General features: G+C 44.2%; 1 protein-coding gene and 1 non-coding gene across 2 annotated transcripts; one reads left to right on the top strand and one right to left on the bottom strand.

The window, feature by feature from the left end:
• Positions 1–16,291: 16,291 nt before the first annotated feature.
• LOC113461474 (small nucleolar RNA snoR134) lies at positions 16,292–16,435 on the bottom strand. Its single transcript, XR_003383749.2, has one exon. It is a non-coding gene; the product is annotated as a small nucleolar RNA snoR134 (small nucleolar RNA).
• A 3,452-nt stretch (positions 16,436–19,887) lies between these two features.
• LOC120105342 (putative disease resistance protein At1g50180) lies at positions 19,888–22,947 on the top strand. The gene has a single exon (XM_088715700.1). It carries the CDS (start codon positions 20,047–20,049, stop codon positions 22,741–22,743), a length of 2,697 nt encoding a protein of 898 aa, XP_088571826.1. The 5' UTR covers positions 19,888–20,046; the 3' UTR covers positions 22,744–22,947.
• The last annotated feature ends 1,875 nt before the right edge of the window (positions 22,948–24,822 follow it).

The raw sequence follows: 24,822 nt of genomic DNA, 5'->3' as shown, positions 1-24,822 counted from the left end.
TCTGATGAGGGAATATTCTTAGGTTACTCTACAACTAGTAAAGCCTATAGAGTCTTTAATAAAAGAACGTTAGTTATAGAAGAATCTATACATGTTGTATTTGATGACTCTAGTAATTTTTCCTCTAGTAAGAAAGTTAATTTTGATGATGATGTTGAAATTTTTGAAGAAAAGATAGATGAAATGGCATTACAAAATGATAATCAAAAGTTGAGTGAAGGAGCATCATCAAGCCAAGAGGCTATTGTGGATCATGGTCTAACTAAAGCTTGGAGGTATGCTCACGGGCATCCTAAGGAACTAATTCTAGATGATCCATCTCAACCGGTTAGGACTAGAGCATCCCTCAGAAATTTAAATAACCATCTAGCTTTTGTCTCACACTTTGAGCCCAAACATAGAGAAGAAGCCGAAAATGATGTAAATTGGATAAATGCAATGCAAGAAGAATTAAACCAATTTACTAGAAATAAGGTATGGAATCTAGTAGAGAGACCTTCTGAATATCCAATTATAGGTACTAAATGGATTTATAAAAATAAACTTGATGAAAATGGAATTGTTATAAGGAATAAGGCTAGACTAGTAGCAAAGGGTTATAATCAAGAAGAAGGTATAGATTTTGATGAAACCTTTGCTCCAGTAGCTAGACTTGAGGCCATTAGATTATTATTAGCGTATGCATGCTCTAAGGACTTCAAACTATTTCAAATGGATGTAAAAAGTGCATTTTTAAATGGATATATTAATGAGGAGGTATATGTAGAACAACCTCCTGGTTTTGAAAATCATCAATACCCTAATCATGTATATAAACTGAACAAAGCACTTTATGGTTTAAAACAAGCACCTAGAGCATGGTATGAGAGGCTTAGCAAATTCCTATTAGAACATAAATTCTCTAGGGGAAATGTAGATACAACACTGTTTCTGAAAAAGCAAAACAAAGATATGCTATTAGTACAGATTTATGTTGATGATATCATTTTCGGTGCTACTAACAATCGCCTCTGCGAAGAATTTGCTGATTTGATGCAGAGTGAATTTGAGATGAGCATGATGGGAGAGCTGAACTACTTCCTCGGGCTTCAAATCAAACAGTCTGAAGGAGGCATCTTCATCAATCAAACCAAATATATCAAGGAGATGCTCAAGAAGTTTGATATGGAGGGAAACAAGTCAATCAGCACCCCCATGAGCTCATCATGCAAATTAGACCAAGATGAATCAGGTAAATCTGTAGATCAGAAACTGTATAGAGGTATGATAGGATCCTTATTATATCTTACTGCAAGTAGACCTGATATTATGTTTAGCGTTTGCATGTGTGCTAGATATCAGGCTAATCCTAAAGAATCACATCTAGTTGCAGTTAAGAGAATTTTTAAATACTTAATAGGAACTAAGAATATAGGGTTATGGTACTCTAAAGAATCTAGCCTAAACTTAATAGGATACACAGATTCAGACTTCGCTGGATGTAAGCTTGATAGAAAAAGTACCAGCGGGTCTTGTCAATTTCTAGGAGAAAACCTTATCTCATGGTTTAGCAAGAAACAAAACTCGGTTGCATTGTCTACTGCTGAAGCTGAATATGTTGCAGCCGGGAGTTGTTGTGCTCAAATCTTGTGGATTAAACAACAACTAGAAGATTATGGCATTAAACAAGATAAAATTCCCATTAATTGTGATAATACAAGTGCCATTAATCTAACTAAAAATCCAATTCAGCATTCAAGAACTAAACACATTGAGATAAGACATCACTTCATAAGAGATCATGTATTGAATGGTGATGTGACACTCCAATTTGTTTGTACTGATGATCAATTAGCAGATATTTTTACAAAACCCCTCAGTGAAGAGAGGTTTAGTGTGCTTAGGAGAGGATTAGGAGTGATTGATCCATCCTAGTGGTAGTTTCCACTAGATTCATTGATTTTGATGATTAGATTGTGGCTAAAATAGAGTTTCTTTTCACTGATCATCAAATCAGATCATACTTTAGTGTTTTTCCCTCATTTGGCACGAATGTAGCATGATTTTTAGGTGCGTGCCAAAGTTAGAGACGACTCGAGTAAGTTTCAGAGTCGGCTTCTGAGGGAGAGTCGACTCGCGCATTTGCGGGAGTCGACTCGCAGAGATGGCAGCTGAGGGGGAGTCGACTCACATATAGTCGGGAGTCGACTCGAGGTCTACAGGCGCATAAGGAGAGTCGACTCGCGCATATTCTAGAGTCGACTCGAGGTCGAGTCGACTCGCGACTCAGTAGAGTCGACTCGCAGTCGGGATCCGACTTTTTAACCCTAACTTTGTCATTTCGAAAACACTTCTTTCTCAAGCCGCCACTGTTCACAAGCCCTAGAGCCGACTCCTAGGTCGTCCCCAAGGCTTTTTCCGTCGACCCTTCACCGTCCCCTAGGATTTTCCTCCCTTTCTAGGTCGTCCCCGGTCGTCCCCAAGACTTTTCCGTCGGTTCTTCACCGTTCATTAGGTTTTCCTCCCATTTTAGGTCATTATGCCGCGTAAGACCGTAGTCCGGAAGAGGTCCCGACCCGAGGCCGGTCCCGAGCGGCGCTCCAAGGCTCGGCACGATCCCGCGAGGCCACAACCTCCGGCTCGTTCCCCGCCTAGGGCGATTCCCGCGAGGCCATTAGCCGGAAAGGCCGTCACCACCGGGAGATATGTCGACTTCGACTATCTCTCCCGGGAAGGGTTCACTATAGGTGATAGACTCAGGGCCCAGGGCTTAGAGTACTTCCTCACCTTAGATCTCCCCACATATCCAGGGCTCATTAGAGAGTTCTACGGTACCGTCCATCGGGGAGATGGGGGTATCGAGGGCACAGTAGTCGGTGTCCCTCTGTTTGTTACGGAGGATCTTATTGCCCACATCCTCCACCTTCCACTAGTAGGGGTGGCTCCCACACACCCTGAGGACAGGGTTGAGGCCCTTACGGCCGTTCTAGGGCATCCACCCCAGTCACCCATAGATGAGGTATCCGCTAGCTCACTACCGATTGAGATGCGGATCCTCTTGAGTATATTGTCTAGGTCCATCTTCCCTAAGACCGGGAGATTTGACTTTGTATCTGAGAGAGACCTAGCTCTCATGTTCTATATGCTTCATGACACCCCAATCAACTTTCCCAAACTCATATATCGATACATGTGTGAGCCACTAGACAGACCTAGGCTCACCCTACCCTACGGCATGGTCTTCACATTATTATTTAGGGAGTACGAGATTCCTATCCCTGAGGGAGAACCCTTTCGCGCATTGCGATGGACTGATCGCATGCGTGCAGGGACCCTACACAGGATGGGGTTTCGGAAGAGAGAGGGAATTTGGGTTAGGAAGTCATCCATCACCACACAGACCACCAGACCTTCCCCCAGTCCTGAGCCCGATTCTGACTTTCCTGACGTACCAGACTTTCCACCCACTTCTGCTCCTACCACTTCCGCCGGACCCTCCTCCTCGGCTCCACCACCCATGGAGGTCCGCATTGATCCTGAGCAGCTCCGGGAGCTGCGGCAGGAGATAGTCCGAGATCTGAGGGATGAGTTGCTTCGGGAGCTCCGAGGTTCGATGCCTACTCCCTCTCCTGCGCCCACATCTTCCGCGTTGGTTCCTTCCCTGACAGCCGTGACTGGCATGACGGCTGAGGTGCGGCAGGAGATATACAACATGAGGACCTTGATGCAGGCCCAGTTCCATAGCATGGGTGAGGTCACAAGCACCACTCGACAGATGCGGGATGACATCGGCCGTGACATGTCTACCACTACCGCGGGGGCCGAGCGCTTGTCGAATGTGCTCATCGACAAGCTGGACGGACTGCAGAAGTCGGTGCTCGAGCTGGATACGACACAGAGCAGGGCCATCCAGGCCATCATTCGCCAGCTCGAGAACGTCACCAATGCGGTCCAATCACTCGTGGAGCGCATGCCTCGAGGAGACACATCCTCGAGAGGAGGAGCCACATCCTCGAGAGGAGGAGCTACATCCTCGAGGAGACCATAGCTACTTTTTGTGTTTTGTTTTGACATGTATTGATTTGCTTTACTTATTGTATTCTGAAATGTACTTACATACAAATTAATACAATGAGTAGCCGCATTTTTCTTCAATACTGTGCCTTTTGATCTATGTTTGATTGTGTGTTCTGATTACCTCCTTTTTGATATGATGACAAAAAGGGAGAGAAATATGTATAAAATATGTAAAAGGGGGAGAAATATGAATAAAATATGTAAAAGGAATCAATGGAAATCAATAAAAAGATAAACTCTTAAAACACACAAATTTGTTCTAAGTGGATTCGGTACCTCGAGGCTCATTATCTCTCTTTTGGGGCTCCTAATGGAGTAATCTCCAGAATCTATTCAAGGGATATTCGGAGATTAGCTGAATCCTACTCAAGAACAAATTGACAGATTTTCCCTTTAAAAACCAAAACTTCAGTTCAAAAACTTCAAAGCATTAAAAGGAAATTCAAAGAATCAAAACAAAGTTGAATGCATATGTTGAGGGGGAGAATCTGAAATTTTAACAAAGCTAAATCATTAAAGATATATAAGCCAAATAATTGATTGCATAATATGAAGGCTTATATAATTCCAAATGAAAGGGGGAGCTTTAACTCCGAAATTTACTGTTTCACTCCTTTCAAGCTTGGATAAATTGAATTACCAGACATTTGAATTCATTTATGGATTTTATTTCATTGTTTATTGTGCAATTCACTTTACATATACTCAATGTTTTGTCATCATCAAAAAGGGGGAGATTGTGGAGTGATTGATTAAAACCCTATTTGATTTTGATGAGCTCAAAGCATTTGAGTATATTTCTTGTTTACTAATGAATTCAATTAAGTGTTTTCAGTGAAAATCTTCTCTAAGTGTCTCTAGACTTGGTTCATAGTATTTTGGATAAGTTAAGAAGTCAGCTTGAACCAAAGTCCGAGACTCGAGTCGACTCCAGAGTATCACGAGTCGACTTCAAGCGTATCAAGTTCACTGGCACGGGCTCGAGTCGACTCCGGATCGGTACGAGTCGACTCCGACTGAGAACAGACAGACGAACAGAAAGCTTCAATTCAAAACCTGTCAGCGAGTCGACTCCTGAAGTGCGCGAGTCGACTCCAATGTTTACCGAGTCGACTCCGGAGAAGTATGAGTCGACTCCAAGGAGTCACAGGCAGAAAAGTCAGAGAGCAGTTTTCGGGTCTGAGATTCGAGTCGACTCCAGTGAAACGCGAGTCGACTCCGATGGTTGGCAAGTCGACTCCAAAGAAAGTGAGAGTCGACTCTCAGAGGAACACAAGGAAAAAAGACAGAAAGCATTTTTCGGACTCTGAGATTCGAGTCGACTCCCGCAATACGCGAGTCGACTCCGAGACTCCGCGACTACAAAGAAGACAGAAGACCAAGTTACTGCCTCTGAGATTCGAGTCGACTCCCAGACAGCTAGAGTCGACTCCAAGGCAGCTTCACATCAAAAAGGCAGAAGACCAAGTTTCGGAAACTGAGAGCCGAGTCGACTCCGAGGAAGTTCGAGTCGACTCCAAGACTGGACGAGCCAAAAAGACAGAAGATAGGAAGTTCGGGCTCTGAGCGCCGAGTCGACTCCCAGGATTGACGAGTCGACTCGAGTGGACCAAATTCAAAAATAAATCCACGGACTCCATGGGATGAGCCGACTCCGAGAAAGCCAAGTCAGCTCCAGAAGTTGGCGAGTCGACTCTGGGTCAAGACGAGTCGACTCCCAATCGCGAAGGCAACTTTAATTCAAATCTGGAACAGTTGCCGAGTCGACTCCGGAAAAGTATGAGTCGACTCCCGCTACAGACGAGTCGACTCCTGATCGCGCGAGTCGACTCCAACCCACCAACGGACACATTGTCAGGCTGTGCAGAGTGTGCAAAACGGGCAGAAAAAGGTGTCTAACGGCTAGTTTCCGTGGGGGTTGGTTTAAATAGCCACAGAAGACTGTAGCAAAGCAGAGAACAACCATTCCACTCCAAGTATTCAAGCATTCAATCTCTGCAACCTGTTCTTCAACGAAAAAAGAGGGAAGAGCTGCATTAACTGCATCCACCTACATCTTCCCAGCAATTAAAGAATCCTCCTCCTGCATTCAAGTCGACTACACATTCAAGAGGAGACCCGAAGTTTAAGAAGCCATTCCTCTTCTCCAACTTAAAAGCGTTTGAGGGCTTCTAAACTCATTTCAGATTATATTGTTTTCCATCTGCTTTTGAGAAGCTTAGTTTTCTGTTTTTCTATTTTATTTACAACTTGTATCTGCTTGGTTCAATCGGGGGATTGAATCAAGGGTATTGAGGTTGGTTGGTGAGCCGAGTGTAAAACCAACGTGTGTAAGGGTTCGATTGTGATCCCGGGAAAATAATCGGGGTGGTTCTAGTCGGTGAGCCTGGGAAAACCGACCGAGTTCGTTGTGAGCTCGTAAAACAACAAGTTTGGTTGTGAGCTTGGAAAACAACCGGCTGTAATCCAAGGGGGTTATAGTGAATTCCCAAGTGAGACTTGGGGAGTGGACGTAGGAGCAAGGGTTAGCTCCGAACCACTATAAAACTTGGTGTTTGTGATTGATTGTCTCTCTTCTTTTCCTCTCATATCACTCACAGCACATAGCAATTAATTAAACAACTTGCAATAGTTTTAATTAGTCATTCACAACGTGTTAAATAGCTAAATTATTGTAAAACCCAATTCACCTCCCCCTCTTGGGTTGTCTATCTGGGCAACAAGTGGTATCAGCAAGAGACTCCGAACCACATAAACTTGAGTGTCTTGTGCGTTTTGCTATTGTTTTTGCCGTGTTATTCTTTCTCCTACTATCTTTTATATTCTGCATTCGTAGGGTTGATCCCTAACAACTGGTACCAGAGCAATCTGGTTCGAAGAAAAAAAAAAGTGGGAGCAATGGCGGCTGAAGAAGGCAAGGTCAAGATTGACAGATTTGACGGCAAAGACTTTGGTTTCTGGAAGATGCAGATCGAAGATTATTTATATCAGAAGAAACTTCATCTACCTCTTGAAGGTATGAAACCAACAGATATGTCACAGACCGACTGGAATTTAATGGATCGTCAGGCTTTGGGAGTTGTTCGCTTGACGTTGGCTCGAAATGTTGCGTTCAACGTTTTGGAAAAAAAGACAACAGCAGGTTTGCTGAAAGCACTGTCGAATATGTATGAAAAACCCTCGGCCTCTAACAAGGTGTACCTGATGCGCCGTTTATTCAATCTGAAGATGAGTGAAGGTTCCTCAGTTACGGATCACATCAATGAGTTCAATCTGATTACGAGCCAGTTGAGTTCGGTGGAAATCAGCTTTGAGGATGAAGTTCGTGCTCTAATTCTTCTATCCTCCTTACCAGAAAGTTGGGGTGCAACGGTGACAGCTGTAAGCAGTTCCTGCGGCTCAAACAAACTGAAGTTTGAGGAGGTCCGAAATCTGATACTCAGTGAAGATATCAGAAGGAGGGAGTCTGGTGTGAAATCTGGTTCGATTCTGAACACATCTGAAGGCAGAGGCAGAATTGTGCAACGCAGTGAAAATCGTGGCAGATCGAAGTCTAAGAGGAGGAGCAAGTCTAGATCGAAAGGCGATGGCTGCTGGCATTGTGGCAAGATGGGCCACACGAGGAAGAATTGTTGGCTCAGAAAGAAGAATCCAAGCAAGGGGCAGAATGAGGAGTCCGTGAATGCAACCACAGATGAAGCCAACGATGCTTTGATTCTCAGCGTGGACAGTCCTATGGAACCGTGGATACTAGACTCTGGAGTTTCGTTTCATTCTACCTCACGGAAGGAGTGCATGCTGAATTACACTGCAGGAGACTTCGGAAAGGTTTATCTCGCTGATGATGAGCCTTTAGATATTGTGGGGAAAGGTGAAGTTCATATCAGGATGCTGAATCAGTCAGTGTGGAAACTGAAGAATGTGAGGCATGTTCCGGGCTTGAAGAGAAACTTGATTTCTATTGGGCAGCTTGACAACGAAGGGTATGTTACTACCTTCGTAGGTGGTTCATGAAAAATTACCAAAGGAGCTATGGTGATAGCACGTGGGTACAAGTTGAGAACTCTCTACATGACCAATGACACCAAGGATACGGTGGCATTAGCAGAAAGAGGTGCAGATAGTTGTCTTTGGCATCGCAGACTCGGACATATGAGTGAGAAAGGTATGAAGATGATGGTGAAAAAGAACAAGCTAGCAGATCTGAAAACTGTTGATGTAGGTCTCTGTGAAGACTGCATATTTGGGAAGCAGAAAAGAGTTAGTTTCTCAAAGGGTGGAAGAACACCGAAGACAGAAAAGCTAGAGCTTGTACACACAGATGTGTGGGGGCCTTCACCGATTGCATCTCTTGGAGGCTCACACTATTATGTCACGTTCATCGATGACTCTACCAGAAAGGTTTGGATTTATTTCATGAAGCACAAATCAGAGGTATTTGTCACCTTTAAGAAGTGAAAAAGTCTAGTGGAGAATGAATCTGGTGTAAAGATAAAACGACTAAGGTCTGATAATGGCGGTGAGTATGACAGCAGCAAGTTCAAGAAATTCTGCGCAGAGAATGGAATCCGAATGGAGAAGACAATACCGAGCACACCGCAGCAAAATGGGGTGGCTGAGCGAATGAACAAAACCCTGAACGAGAGAGCCAATAGTATAAGGATCCATGCTGGTTTGCCCAAGATGTTTTGGGCTGAGGCAGTCAACACCGCAGCGTATCTGATAAACAGAGGCCCGTCGGTTCCCCTAGATTGCAAATTGCCTGAAGAAGAGTGGACAGGAAAAATAGTAAATTTGTCACACTTGAGGGTCTTTGGGTGTGTCTCCTTTGTGCACATCAATGCAGAGAAAAGGGACAAGCTAGATGCAAAGTCTAGAAAATATTTCTTCATTGGATACTGTACAGATGATTTTGGTTACAAGTTCTGGGATGCGCAGAACCAGAAGGTCATCAGAAGCAAGGATGTGATATTCAATGAGCGAGTTCTCTATAAGGACAAGAATACTTCAGATTTTGAGAATGTAGGGGAGCAAAGCAAGGAAAAACAGCAAGTTGAGTTGCAAGAGATTACAGAAGAAGACGTTGCCAAAAGAGTTCAGAGAAATCCTGAAAATTCAAAAACTGTTGCGGCACAACCTCAACCAAGTATACCGTAGCTGAGAAGATCTACAAGAATCTCCAGACAACCGGATAGATATTCATCCTCTTTACATTATCTGCTATTGACGGATGAAGGTGAACCCGAGTGTTATGAAGAAGCCATGGAAAGCAAAGATTCGGTGAAGTGGGAGTTAGCCATGAAAGACGAGATGAAGTCCTTGGATAGAAATCAAACTTGGGAGCTCAGTTCACTACCAGAAGGCAAGAAGGATTTACAGAACAAGTGGGTCTACAAAGTTAAAGAGGAACATGATGGCAGCAAGAGGTACAAAGCAAGGTTGGTTGTGAAAGGCTTCCAACAGAAGGAAGGTATCGGCTACACTGAGATTTTCTCTCCGGTAGTCAAATATTCAACAATCAGAGTGATTCTGAGTATTGTGGCAGCAGAAAATCTGTATTTGGAGCAGTTGGATGTTACAACTGCATTTCTCCATGGAGAGATTGATGAAGACATCTACATGCAGCAATCTATTGGCTTTGCAGTCTCTAGCAAGGAGAACCTTGTATGCAAACTGAAGAGAAGTTTGTATGGTTTGAAACAGGCCCCGAGGTTGTGGTACAAAAAGTTCGATGGATTCATGATCAACAATGTTTTGCAAAATGTCAAGAAGATCATTGCTGTTATCATAAGGTACTTGATGGCAGTTTTATCATCTTACTCTTGTATGTTGACGACATGTTGATAGCCGGACCGAACCTACAAGAGATTGAAAGATGGAAGAAAGAGCTATCAAGGAAGTTTGCAATGAAAGACATGGGTGCAGCAAAACAGATGCTTGGGCTAAGGATTGAAAGGGATAAGGTGGCTGGAACACTGAAGCTTTCTTAAGCTAACTACATTGATAAGGTGCTGAATAGATTCAATATGACAGATGCAGATCCTGTGAAGACACCTTTGGCAAGCCACTTCAAACTTTCAAAAGAGCAATCACCCAAGGATGATGAGGAGCTGAAGAAGATGTCAAGGGTACCATATGCTTCAGCTGTAGGCAGCTTGATGTATGCTATGATATGCACGAGACCCGACATTGCACATACAGTGGGAGCTGTGAGCAGATACATGGCCAATCCGGGTAGACAACATTGGGAGGTTGTCAAGTGGATCCTAAGATATTTGAAAGGTACCAGAAATGTAGGCTTGTGTTATAGAAAAGGCAGTCAAACACTACAAGGTTTTGTGGATGCAGACCTAGGAGGTGATACTGACACTAGAAGAAGCACCACAGGGTATGTTTATACCGTAGGCGGGACAGTAGTGAGCTGGTTCTCACAACTGCAAAAGATCGTTGCTCTTTCGACAACTGAGGCAGAATATGTTGCCATTATAGAAGCCAGCAAGGAGATGATTTGGCTACAAAATCTTCTGAAAGAGCTGGACAGAGAACAGAACTGTAGTGTACTATTCTGCGACAGTCAGAGTGCTATTCACTTAGCTAAGAACCCAATGTTTCATGCGAGAACGAAGCACATACAGCTGAGATATCACTTCATCAGAAAGTTGCTAGAAGATGGCAGTTTGTTACTTGAGAAGATTCAAGGAGTAAAGAATTCAGCTGATATGTTGACTAAGACAGTCACTACAGAGAAATTGAGGCGATGCATGGCCTCAATTGGCCTCCAAAGATAGTTGAATGGAGGTGCCGCACAAAGAATACCTATCAAGATATGGAAGTTTGTTTATTTTTAAGATAGATGCACGATTGGATGTATCAGTCTCCAAGTGGGAGAGTTGTTGGGCTGTGGAGCCTGATCCATTCCCTTTTCCTAGACCCCTATGTGCACTATGGTGGTGGAGGATCAAGGGAAGACAAGTCGAAAAGAGTTTTGAGAAGATTCAGAGTTGAATCAGCAAAGAAAGAAACCTTCAGCAAGGTCCGGAGTCGACTCCAGCAGACTTGGAGTCGACTCTGGCACGCAGGTAGTCTTGGCACAGTTTTTGGAGTCGACTCCAGCAGACCTGGAGTCGACTCCCCAGTGTTGGAGTCAACTCGAGAACTCCAGGAGTCGACTCCCACAGGCAGACAGAGAGACATTTTTCTGTGGACTGTTGCCGAGTCGACTCGCAGAATTGCGGGAGTCGACTCGAGCATGGTTTTCACGCGAGGCTGAATTATGAACCGGGTCCAAGCCAAGGTTTTTTGAGCCCTAATCAAAGTAAGAGATTGGGAGGTATATAAGACTTCTTGAGGGACACTAGAGGTGTGGTTGCAACCTAGAGAAACCCTAGAACTCATCAACGAGAGGTTCCAAAAGTAGATCCTTTGTGTGCATCAGGAAGACGACGTGTTGCTCGTCTTGAGAGAGATTGTTTGCTGTGAGAAAGAGAGTTTTGTTTCTCTTCTCTTGAATCTCTGTAACTTCTTTTGATCATATAGTGAAATATTGATCTGTGCGGCTGTGGACGTAGGAGCAAGAGACTCCGAACCACATAAACTTGAGTGTCTTGTGTGGTTTGCTATTGGTTTTGCCGTGTTATTCTTTCTCCTACTATCTTTTATATTCCGCATTCGTAGGGTTGATCCCTAACATCTTGCAGCACTCGGATCTTCTCGGGATTGGCTTCAACTCCGCGCTGGATTACCACGAAGCCCAGGAATTTGTCCGAGGTGACTCCGAACGCGCACTTTGCAGGATTGAGCTTCATTTGGTACTTTCTGAGCTTGGAGAAGGCTTTGTCGAGGTCAGCCACATGGTGCTCTGCCGTCCGGCTCTTCACCAGCATGTCATCCACATAGACTTCCATATTTCGGCCTATCTGGTCTTTGAAGATTTGGCTGACCAGCCTTTGGTATGTAGCTCCTGCATTCTTCAGCCCGAACGGCATCACCTTGTAACAATAAGTGCCCTTGTCGGTGATGAAAGCCGTCTTCTCCTCATCTTCGGGCGCCATTCAGATCTGGTTATACCCCGAGAAGGCGTCCATGAAGGTTAGCAGCTGATGTCCCGAAGTAGAGTCGACAAGCTGGTCGATGCTGGGGAGAAAAAAATTGTCTTTCGGGCAGGCCTTGTTCAAGTCGGTGTAGTCTACGCACATGCGCCATTTTCTATTGGCTTTCTTCACGAGGACCACATTGGCGAGCCAATCTGGATAGGAGACCTTCCGAATGAAGCCGGCTTCGAGGAGTCTGTCCACTTCCTCGGCCGCCGCTCGCTGCCGCTCCGGGGCGGAGCCTCGTTTCTTTTGCCTCACGGGTCTGCAGGTCGGCTTCACCTGGAGTCGGTGAATCATGACCTTGGGGTCGATTCCTGGCATGTCAGCGGACGACCAGGCAAAGATGTCCATGTTGGCTCGAAGGAATTCGATTAGACGCCCTCTTTCGCAGGAACTCAAGCCGGAGCCGACCTGCACGGTTAGTTTCGGAGAACTTTCTAGTAAAGGGATTTGGGTAAGAAGCTCACCAGGCTTTACCCGTTTCTTCCAAGGGTCGTCCCGTACATCCAAGATTTCGACAGGCAGCATGCGGTCCGTTGCTTGGGTCGACGCCTCAACCAGTAGCTCCTGCTGGCTTGATGCTTCGGTCGATTGCGTCGCTTTGTAGATCGCCATGTAGCACCGCTTGGCCACCATCTGATCTCCGCGGACCTCGCCCACTCCTTGGTTGGTAAGGAATTGCAGGAGCAGGTGGTAGGTCGAGACTATGGCTCGGAGGGCATTTAGCCCTGGTCGTCCGAGGATAGCGTTGTAGGCCAAAGACAGGCGGACCATGAGAAAGTCCGCCCTCACAGTACTTTCTCGGGGGGCGAGACCAACCGTGACTAGAAGGCTGACCTCACCCTCAACCGGGATCGAGTCCTCGGTAAATCCGACCAACGGGGCATTTATTTTCCGAAGTTGGCCTTCCGCTAACCCCTTTTTTGGTAGGCTTGGTAATACAAAATATTCGCTGAGCTTCCATTATCAACTAAGACCCGCTTTATATGAAACTTGTTTACAACCATGGATATGACCACAGCGTCATCGTGAGGAGTCTCAACTCCTTCTAAGTCCTCCTCCGAGAACGAGATGGCTTCGAAGGTGCGCGGGCGCTTCAGGGGGGTCCTTTCCTTGGCTAATTCTTCAGCCGAGCTTCCTCCTCCAATGACATTGATGGTGCCGGCGATGGGCCTGTTGTCATTTGGGTTTTCGAGCGGCAGGCATTTTCCACCGGCCTCCTTTCTTCACATCGGTTCCTTACAAACCGGTTGAGTACTCCGCGGCGAATAAGCACCTCGATCTCGTCTCGAAGCTGGAAACAATCCTCCGTGGTCTCGGTGGAAGCGGCAATACTTCCTGGGGTTGCGTGGGACTCCTACATCCCGCATCGAAGGCGGAGGTCGGAAAAAGTCCCGACCTTCAATCTCCATCAGAATCTCGGTCCGGGGTGCGTTGATGGGTGTGTAGTTCTCGTACTTCCTCGAATGCATTCGAGGTTGTGGTGGGGACCTCGGCCGAGGCGGGGACCTTGGTCGAAGCTGTCCCCGCTGTTGGGGCGGACTCCTCAGCCGAGGGAGATTCTTCTCTCGGCGGGGGGATCGGCTTCTCTGGCGGCCGCGCTCCTCGCGGCGCTTCTTCTGCTTCTTCGAAGCCTGCTCGGTCGCACCCCGCCTGGAGGCGATAGCTTCCTCAGCCTTTGCATATTTCCGAGCTCGGGCCAGCATTTCGGTGAGGTCAGCGGAGAAGTTCTTTTCAATGGAGAAGAGAAATCTGTAGGAGGGAGCCCCAGTCTTTAGTGCCGACATGGCTATCGACTGGTCGAGCTCACGGACTTCCCAAGTTGCAGCGGTGAAGCGGTCGAGATACTCCTGAGAGATTCCCCCTTCTTCTGCTTGACATCCAGGAGGAAGTCCGATGTTCGCCGCTGGCGCCAGCTGGCAGCAAAATTGGTGGCGAACTGCCTGCCGAGCTGCTCGAAAGAGGATACCGTGCTCAGATTTAGTCCAGAAAACCAAAGCTGAGCTGTCCCTCGGAGAGTCGCTGGGAAGGCCTTGCAGACTACGGCCTCCGAGGACCCTTGCAGTGCCATGAGAGCTCAGTAACTCTCCAAATGGTCGAGGGGGTTGGTAGTTCCGTTGTAGGGCTCCACTTGGGGCATCTTGAACCTCGGTGGGACCGGCTCGTCCTCGATCTGGCGGGAGAAGGAGGACTTGGTGGTGAATTCAAAGTCTCCTTCGCGCCTCGCCTTCCTGCTGTGAAGCACCTCAATCTGGCGCTCGAGGTTCTCGACTTTTCTATCGAGCTCCCCAACCTGGAAGATTGCCATGGTAGTTTGTTCTGGCTCGTGGCGGTCTGGGGCTGACTCGGCTTCCGAAAGTTGCGGCCTTCGGTCTATGCTTCTCCCTGGCAACTCCCTCCGGGGAGACGCTCGGGCCGAATTTTGGCGATAGCACTGCTTTTCATTATTGGCCCTTGAGGAGCCACGGAGATTTTGGCTCTGGGGCACTAGTCTGTTCGGAGGGAGCGCTAGTTGAACCTGGGCCTGCGGGGGCGGCACAGGTAGGGCTCCCTCGCACTGCAAGCCTTGGACGGCTGTGGCCAAAGCCTGGACCTGCTGCACCAGGATGTTGAACTGTTCTGGCTAAACTTGAGGAACTGGATCAGCCGGAGACGGTGAGTTCTGGACGGAGTGTCCAGGACTTGGTGGGGGACGCCAGGAGGTATTAGAAGCTCCTTTACTTCTCAACTTCATGGCCACGACTCGGGCCCTTCCTCTAGCGCCAACTGTTGCTGGAATTTAGACTCGGGGGCGACCACTGGGCTAAGAAGGCGGAGCTCCGGCGAGAATCGGTGGACTACGGGTGGCGGCGGTCCGTCGGCGGGCGGCGTCCTCCGGGTGACCTGCAACAAGCCGGTGGCCGAGGTTTTCGGTGCCGACTCTCCGAAGCTTAAGTCAGAGGGAAAAAGATAAGTAGAGGCAATATCTCCAGAGTATTTTTTTCCAGCCCCCTTTATGGTAGAGGGGTTCCCCTTTTATAGTGGGGTGCTGGGTTACCTATGATGCGACGGGACCAGATTGCCGTATGGCTGAGCACGTCGCATTAATTAGTACACGATCATGTGAATTAATGTCTCGCCGTAGAGGATGAGGTCGGGGTCAGAAAGTTGTAGCGGCTGACTAAACACGGCCGAGCTGACTTATCGTGGAGGATTGGAGATCCGTAGACAGCGGGAGCCATGCGCATTAATTGTTAAGTAAGCTGGAGGTCTGTAGAGACCATGCACATTAATTGTTGCGTAAGCTGGAGGTCTGTAGAGACCATGCGCATTAATTGTTGCGTAAGCCGCCCAAGGCGTGGTTCCGAACTGGGCCGTAGGAGGATGTGAGAGTAGCGGGCAGTTGGTGAGGTTTGACTTATAAGGATCGGATGCCTTCCGAGATCGGGTGCCTTCTAGGTCGGGCGTTCCGAGGTTGAGAGTTCAGGGTTGGGCGCCTGGTAGGGCGTCAGGTGGTCCGAGGTCGGGCGCTAGGTCGGTCGTCCGAGGTCGGGCGCTAGGCCGGTCGTCCGAGCTCGGGCGACCAGGTCGGTCGTCCGGATTAGTCGTCCGGATTAGGGCGCTTTCGATCACGTGCTAGCGACGCGCCCACGTACTTGGGGGGACTTGTATTTTCCCCAACAGTCGCATCAGCTCATATCGAGGAATCCGTCCATTCTTTTCATCAGAAGCGCAGGTAGGTTATATCCATAGCCAAGAGTAGAGCATTTAAAAAAAAAAAAGGAAGACTCAATCCATTTTTTCCCTCATCCTGACCGCAAAAATATCATCACCAGCTAATTTAGATACTACAGAAAATTATAGAGGCATCAAACAATATCCACTTGAAGGGAAAAAATAAAAAGGGTTTCGGATCTTGTTTAGCTCATCACTTGATATTGGCGAAAAAATACAAATTTCCAAGCTTTTGTTCGGCATCTAGTTGTGGCGAGAGATTTTAGAGGCAAAACCATGGAAAAAGGAGTAAGCCCCCACGTTAACCCCGCCGTTTTCGCTGTATGCCTCCATGACTAGGCTCATTGGGGAACGAAACCTCAAAAAACTAAAGGTGTGGAGAGGCAAAAGATAACAAACAGATGGAAAGAAACATCATAAAAAATCTAAAGTTTAGCCGTTACATTGACACAGATCGGTCGTAGGAATTCGTGAACAGAACTGCAACACGGAATGGCGAATCTAGCTGGCACCAGCATTGGGGCTTTCGTCGTCACGGAGTTCTACAGCAAAGCCCGGGGTGCTTCGTGCAAGACTTCTAAAAAGAATGAAGATCCTAAAATCTCTCAAGTCCTAACATTAAGAATTACTTCCATTCTTAAATCCAATGCCTCGAACGCGAAAAAAAAAAAGGAAAAGAAAAAGAAAGATTAAAGATGAAAACTTTACTCGAATCAGAAGCGCCGAATCGAGAAATCGGGTAGTTTGGAGGGGGAAAACAGCGGCCCAGCGGAACCGTAAGCCCAGGCAAAACCCTAGACCAAGAAGGGGAGGAGGTATAGGAGGCTAAGAAGAGGGGTGCGCTTTCCCCTCTTCATGGGGGCGTTTGGTAACCCCAGCTGGATCACCACAGTGATCTAAGATTTTCGATGATCCGAATGCTGGGATGATTTGATTCCTGGTAATCTAAGATCAATGTGTTTGGTAAGCCATGATCTAGTGATTAAAAATCTTCGGATATCCATGAGTAACTTGTTTGGCATGATACGAATATATCTTAGATAATACCACAAATACCTTTGATATATCTTAGCTGGATTTTTTATGTATTTTTAATTCTAATGAATTAAAAATGTAAGTCAATATACTAATTCCTATAATAGCTCCACAATTTTATCACATATTCTACTTTTAGTAACCCTTATCATATATTTATTAATCATATAAAATATATTATAATAAAATATTAATATATTTATCAATATATTAATTATTAATATATTCTATAAAAATATATTTATTATTCCTATAAATTATTAATCTTATAAAAATATGTTATTTTTCATTATAGAATTAATATTTTATTTATACTTATAATAGATTTTTTTAATACTAATAATTATTTTGATTAGAAAAATAAGGTAAATATGAGTAATATAGTAATATATTAAATATTTTTATTATATAAATATAAAATATAATAATATATTTTTACTAGAATTTAAAATTATCCTTCAATAATAGTAGGATAATAATATGATTAGTAATATATTATAATATAATATATATCATTAATATAATATATAATATCAACATAATAATACATATATATAACATTGACATAATATATTAATGGTATATTGATATATTAATTTTTCTGCTAACTTGAAGGGTATTTTTGTCTTTAATTTTCAACCTAGGATCACTACCCTGGGGTGATCTTGAATTCCCGACCTCAAGAACGGGTATCCCATCACCGAGTTAAGGGGTGATTTGAGGAGTGCAGCTGATTTAAGATCACCACCACGTAGGATCACCGTGGTGCAACCAAACGCGGTGATCTCATCACCTCCACCCACATCACCCTTGATCCTAGGACGATCACCCCATACCAAATGCCCCCTATAGGTGTTTGAACAAACCCTGCACCAAACGGGAAATCACTTGTATACTTATCAGAACTGGCTTGGCCGGTCTGACCGTAATCCTACAAAACTGGCCGTTGCCTGAACCGGTTTCATGTAAAGATGGGACTCGGCAGCCGGCACAGAGCCATTTATGTATCTTCTAAAAATAAAATGAAATATTGTATTTTTTTGAAAAATATCATTGGGCTGGAACTTTAGACTTGCTCAACTAAGAGGCAGCCCATCCAAGCCAGATGCATTTTGGATTGGTTTGGGCCTCATTTTTCAGCTTGGTGGGTCAGATTGGGCCAGAAATTTATGCTCATCTCAAGCTTGAGTTTGTGTTGACCCCACCAAAGCCCCAATTCTTATTAATATATATATATATATATATATATATATATATATATATATATATATATATATATATATATATAGTTATGATAATCCATGTTAGACTTGCCCAATTAGGTAAAAGTTTTGAATTAGATCGAGCTGCTTGATATCTCTTAAGTACCTTTAAAGGCTTCTAATTTATTTCATCGCTAATTAAGGAAAGGAGATACAAACATTTAGGGTTAGCTCCTCCTCCTCGCCTCAATCCGACAACCCTCCACCTTACTAGGCCATCGGCCACCATCCACTAATGAGATCCATACCCCTTAACATAACAACCTCTCATCGGCTATCAGCTTCTTGCCTTCTCTCATATCTCCACCATTGGACAAAAAGAATTCATCCTCTCCTCTCCTCTTGTTTGCCCATCGGTTTGCCCTTCGGTGAAAAATCAACCAACTCTTTTACAGTCTGCCTATTTTTCGAAATCTGATCACAACTAAACCTTGGCGAGCGATGCTACATGGCTAATTAGTGGGGGGATGTTAATGGCTAATCCTTGGTTCTACCTTCTAAACCAAATCTATTTTTCATGCCTTTCTTGCTAATAGGGGCTACGATCCTACAAATTATAAGAGGAAAACATAGGCAAAATTGAAGTGAAATGGGCTTAATTGCTTGTAGCGCATCATATTTAGATTTTTTTATTGCACCATTGTGCTTAAACGCTGGTGCTTCTGGAATGCATGACAATTATACCCGTGAAAATGCGGAAGTGATGTCCAGGTTAGGTTGGTATATCACATGTAAACCTCTTAAGAATTATATTGCCTAGAGAAGCCTAGATGATGAACAAATTTGGAAAACTCCACAAAACCATGTCTAGCTCGGAAGCCTAAAATCTGATAAGTAGTTGTCTTGGAGCTCGAAAGTAGACCCGAAGACCAGGCGAGACTAGATCCACTTCTGACCAAATGATGCAGTATCTTAGGCGGAGCTGAGCCTGAATCTAGCTCGGCCTACCAGATAAGCAAGCCTTGTTTGAATCAACCATTGTACAATATAGCATAAAATTAACAAGGAACATCTTGATCCACACTTTATACAATGGAGTTATAAAATTTGTTTTAGTATTTAGTGACCTTTGTTGGAAGTTGTAATGACTTTTGTACATTCATATTTTTTAAGAAAAGACTTCGATACGTTACTCCCGTATTTGTAAATTTACTATGGACTTGGATTAAATCTCCTTCTAATTACATTTGAAAGTTATTGTGACCTTCACGTTTTTTGAAAACTTTTTATTTTTTTTCTGTTCTTAATATATTTTTCATTAAGGAACAATAATGATACTTCATTGCAGGGGAATGTCTTCTCTCGTCATCAAGGACCACTTCATCTTGATTCATAGACTCTTGTAGAAAAATAAAAATACAGGAACAAGAACAATACGAATAGACTCTTAGATTTGATTGAAAATGGACATAAGATATTTTCTAAATTGCAACTTGGGATTGCTTGTTATTTTATTGAAAAGGAACGCAAGAAATTTACTAAATTGCAACTTATAATTACTGGTGCTGGCCAAACCACTACTGTTTCAATATATAAGAGGTAAAGGAACAAATATATAAAAATATCTTACCTTTTTTATTACTTAGGCCCCACCCACCATCTTTTTGTCAGTTTCTAACCACTTCCACGTAAAAACGTTAGTATAGCACCAACTTGCACGCTTGCCAGCCATTAGCGTACCAAACAAATGGGAATCTTATGACTTCTATGTACAACTTGACAAATGGGATCCAGGGGAGGCCCATCTGAACTGTAGCAGAAATCATGGCTGGAGGCCTTTAGAGCAAGCAGATCTAGATGTGTTTCTGAAGCAGATCTTGCAGATCTAGATGTGCTTCTGAAGCTATGATCTCACTTCCTCTTGGGAAGGATAACTGAGAACAGAAATGGCTGAGGCTGTTGTTTCTCTCGTGGTGGAGAAACTCGGAGACTTCCTAATCCAAGAAGCCAAATTCTTGTATGGAGTCCGTGGTCAAGTCGAGTGGCTAGAAGGTGAATTGCGGCAAATTCAATGCTTCTTGAAGGACGCTGACAACAAACGGAAGGGGAACGATGAGGGAGTAAAGAATTGGGTGAAAGATGTCAGAGATATTGCTTACGAAGCTGAGGACATCGTCGAAACATTTGTGCTCAAGATCGAGAGACGGCAGAGGTGGAGGGGCTTCGGGAGCCTCGTCATTAGGTATGCCCTTATCTTCGGTGAATTAATAGCTTGCCATAGAATTGGCTTGAATATTTCAGAGATCAAGTCAAGGATCCTTGACATCTCCGATCGTAGAGCTCGATATGGCATCGCCAATATAGGTGAAAGTACTGGGGGAGAAGGGGGGAGCCATGCAGATGAGAGTGTGCAATCCCGGCGGCGGATATTACCACATGTTGATGACTCAGATACTGTAGGTTTCGAGGATGACAGGAAAGCAATTGTAGAGCAATTACTCGATCCAAGAAATACACGGCGTTGCGTGATCTCGATAGTTGGAATGGGTGGTCAGGGCAAGACTACACTTGCTAAAAAGGTTTACAATACCGGCGAAATCAAGAGAAGCTTTGAGAAATATGCGTGGATATCAGTTTCTCAGGACTATAATGTGACAAAGATTTTGAAGAACATCATGAGGAAAATTATGGGAATTTCAGAGGAAGAACTGGATAGGATCCAAGAAGATGACTTGGAAGAGAAGCTGCATGAGTTCTTGAAAGACAAGAGATATCTGATCGTGATGGATGATATATGGAGTACAGAAGTATGGAAAAAAATTGTGCCAGCCTTTCCAGATGCGAAGAATGGAAGCAGAATCATTTTCACTTCACGCTCGATAGATGTTGCAAAATCTGCTGATCCAGATTCCCCACCCTATGAGTTAAGGTTTCTAAATGGACAGGAGAGCTGGGAACTCTTTCTTAGGAAGGTTTTTCCGACTCAAGAAGTTCAAACGAGCTGCCCTGACAACTTGGTGACGTTGGGTCGAGAACTCGTGGAAAGATGTGGTGGTTTACCTCTTGCTCTTGTTGTGCTAGGAGGCATGCTATCGAAAAAAGATAAAAATCGTACCGAATGGTCAAAAGTGAAGAAGAGCTTGAAATGGGAGACAACCAAAGATGTCAAACAATGCTTAGATGTATTGGCTTTGAGCTATGAAGACTTACCTTACAACCTGAAATCATGCTCTCTCTATCTAGGTTGTTTCCCTGAGGACTCAGAGATCAGTGCTGCTAAACTGATTAGGTTATGGACTGCGGAAGGCTTCATTCCGGCAAGAGAGAGGGAAACTTTAGAAGAAACAGCAGCAGATTACTTGGAAGAGTTAGTCCAGAGGTGCATGGTTCAAGTTGTGGAAAGGAGGTCTGATGGGGTTGTTAAAACCTTCCGAGTTCACGATCTCCTGCGTGAATTTTGCATATTGGAAGCAAAAGAGGCTCGATTTCTCGACGTTTATAGCACTGAAGATTGGACAACCTCAAGTGCTTCACGCCGTGCGGCTTTATTCCACAACGGTGCTGATGTACTGGAGTCTCTTTATTCTTCTCAATTCCTGCGGACTCTCGTAGGCTTCAATTGGTATGCAAGCACTGGTCCTGTAGAGCTGAGGCTACAGAATCTGAACTTACTAAGAGTGATTGATCTGGAAGGGGCATCACTTCAGGAGCTGCCCAAGGAAATCAAAAGCCTAATCCATTTGAGATATTTGGGCCTGAGAAGGACCAGGGTGTCACGGATTCCACCATCCATCGGAGATCTTTGCTATCTACGAACTCTTGATGTAAGGCGGACACCTGCCAGGTCTTTGCCTGATGCATTTTGGAAGATTCCATCACTAAGGCATGTAGTCTTTAGCCGGGCTTGCGCGATCCCGATCCCACGAAAGATCTGTGCTGCAAAGAATCTGCAGACCTTGAAGGGAGTACGTGGTGGATCATGGATTGAGAAGCAGCTGCCACAGCTGACCAACCTTCAGAAGCTCGCGATACTCGAAGTTTCAGACTTAGATGAAATGATGCTGTCCAATTCACTCAGGAACCTGAGTTCTCTAGTTTCATTCGCACTCGGAGGAAATCCGATCCCCGCCGACATCGTTCCGGCGTTATCAGGACATGAGCACCTTCATGTTTTGCATCTAAGTGGACCTATGTCAAAGAGGCCACAATTACCCAACAGCAATGAATTCCCTCAGAACGTCACCAAGCTCACATTGCAGGGATCTAATCTAGAAGTGGACCCAATGGCAACGCTGGAGAAGCTGCAAAACCTTAGGGTTCTTAGCTTGGGGCTTCACGCATATGCAGGGAAAGAAATGGTTTGCTTTGCAGGTGGCTTCTTGCAGCTGAAACGGTTGCATCTCCATGGTCTGAGGGCACTGGAAAATTGGAGGGTGGAGGAGGGGGCGATGCCTGGTCTCATCCACCTGTCTATTGTTGACTGTAATGCACTGAAGATGCTTCCACAAGGACTAAGATATGTCACTACCCTTAAAGAGCTGGAGCTGCTGCATATGCCGGCCGCATTTCGGGATAGAGTTCGGGAAAATGATGGCGAGGATTGGGTTGCGATAAGCCATGTTCCCTCCATCATCATAAAATGATATCTGACTCAGTTTAATGCTGGGAGAATTTCTTTGCGTGACTGCATCTGGTGGTTTCAGCCTCTTGAGTAGTTTTCGATTTCTTGATTTGTCGTGAGATAGTATTCATGTGATTTTCTTCATAGCAGTAGATGCAGCTTGCCAATGCTCATGTATTTTGTTGATGGTCTGCAATTTCTGTTAAATAAAATTGTTCCCTTTCCACTCGAAGCTTTGCCATGAAACTTCAACGAACCACAAACTACTGTATGCAATGAAACAGTTGTCCTTTACATGCTATGAGATTGATTCTCTTCCATGTGTGATGAAACAACCTGTTAAAAAAATCAAGATGTTTATTTTCTGACTTTATTGGATGTGTCCAAAAAAATTAAAATCAAGATGTCGTCTTCTTTTTTTTAAATGAAAAAGGAGCTAATCTGGCCATTTGCTAGTGAGAGATTAAAATTTCAGATATCATTGTATCCAACTGCAAGTGCTTGTTCTTGCATGTTCGTAGGCAATATGATTGCCCTTTGTTTCACAATTCACAAACCTTGTAGAAAGGTAATTATAATTCTTTGATCAATTTCTCTTTCAATTAACTTCTAATTAACCAGTGAGGTTGATCTTGATCTTTTGAGATACTCAATAGTCAGGTTTATGGAATTCCTGGTATATTAGATAATAAATACTGCAAGAAAAAGAGATCTATTGCCAATGTCAGAAACTAGGGTTGTAGATTGGTCCTATAGCGGCATATATAAAATTGTGCCGTCCACGACTCCAGGGGTATCAAATGTAGATTTGCTAACTCAATGTGGAATCTTTTAATGCCACTTAAAATCTAATGCTTTCTTTGGTGGTGTTGGAAAAAGAAGCTTAACACTAGAGACAACTTTGGAAAAAAAATGAGTAAGAATCTTAGCGGTTGCGTTTTGTGCCATGATACAAATGAGATTGTTGATCATCTCTTCTGCACCTGTAAGTTCTTTTTCACTATATGGAAGATCATTTGTTCGTTTCTTGGGGTGCTTCATCCTCAACTAAACTTTGAAAATCTATGCATTGATTAGAGGTTGAACCATTTTACAAAATGTGCTCAGCCTGTCATTCTTATATTGATTGCTACTATATTTTGGACATGTTGGAAGGAGCAAAACTCTATAATTTTTTTTAAAATAAAAGATCTTCAATTGCCCCGATTACTGCAGAGGGACTTAGAATTTTCAATGACTGGGCGGTGCTATACGATCCGATTATGCAGATGGAGCTGGAAAGAATTTGGTCTAAAGTGAAGAGTGTTGTCTCTAAGCTTGTGGATGACTAAGGCAGTTGAACTATATCATTTTTTTTTTTTTGGCCTTACCAGAGAATGCTCTCATTCAGATTGCTCGAGCAGAGAATCATGTTCTTCCTTTTCAATATGGTTCTGTCATTGGTTGCATATGATGGAGTTTTCAGTCAGCTATATCTTCTATGAGATATCCTCTTGGAAGTCAAATATGATTGGAGCATATTATGTCTTGCTTACTATTCAACTATCATGCAGTCCTGCAAAGGACAGACATTGTAGAACAGATCAGTCCCGCCTTCAACCTGTGCCTCAGCCGCAATCGGCCTTTTCAATGACCAAAGGATTGCAACTTTGTCTCCTTTAGCTACTACTTATGTTCGTCATCTTATGCCTTCCAGCAGATTGTATTATGCTTCAGAGGAGGTACTAAACGTGGTATGAAAATTGGTGGTGGAAAATTGGTTGTTTTCTTATTTCAAAGGCTTTCTCAAGCTTCTGTGAAATTTGGAGCTTGTGGCCATTCTGGATTCTAGTGCTTTTTTTTCTGAAAATCTTTGTGAAATTGCTTGAAACTTTCAGGCAATGAATGCTCCTGCTTGTTGGTCTAGATGAGGTTCTTTCCTCCACTGATTATCAGACACTTATTTTGGAACTATTTAGCTTCTTTTTCTTGCATTTGTTCATCTCCTCTCTTGACAATGTAACTTATCTCTACCCCTCATCTCTGTTGTAAATACGATTTATCTTTAATAAAAGCCGGGTAGCTCCTTTTTGCCTCCCCTTTACATCAAAAAAACAAAAAA

This window comes from Phoenix dactylifera, chromosome 2, assembly GCF_051530095.1.
Source record: "Phoenix dactylifera cultivar Ajwa chromosome 2, Ajwa_hap1_PhDact_Kaust_v1.1, whole genome shotgun sequence".
NCBI classification, from domain to species: domain Eukaryota; kingdom Viridiplantae; phylum Streptophyta; class Magnoliopsida; order Arecales; family Arecaceae; genus Phoenix; species Phoenix dactylifera.
This window is presented reverse-complemented; position numbering and strand designations above follow the sequence as displayed.

Excerpts from the sequence above, each read along its gene's own strand:
- LOC120105342 (XM_088715700.1), top strand. The coding sequence starts at position 20,047 with ATGGCTGAGGCTGTTGTTTCTCTCGTGGTGGAGAAACTCGGAGACTTC.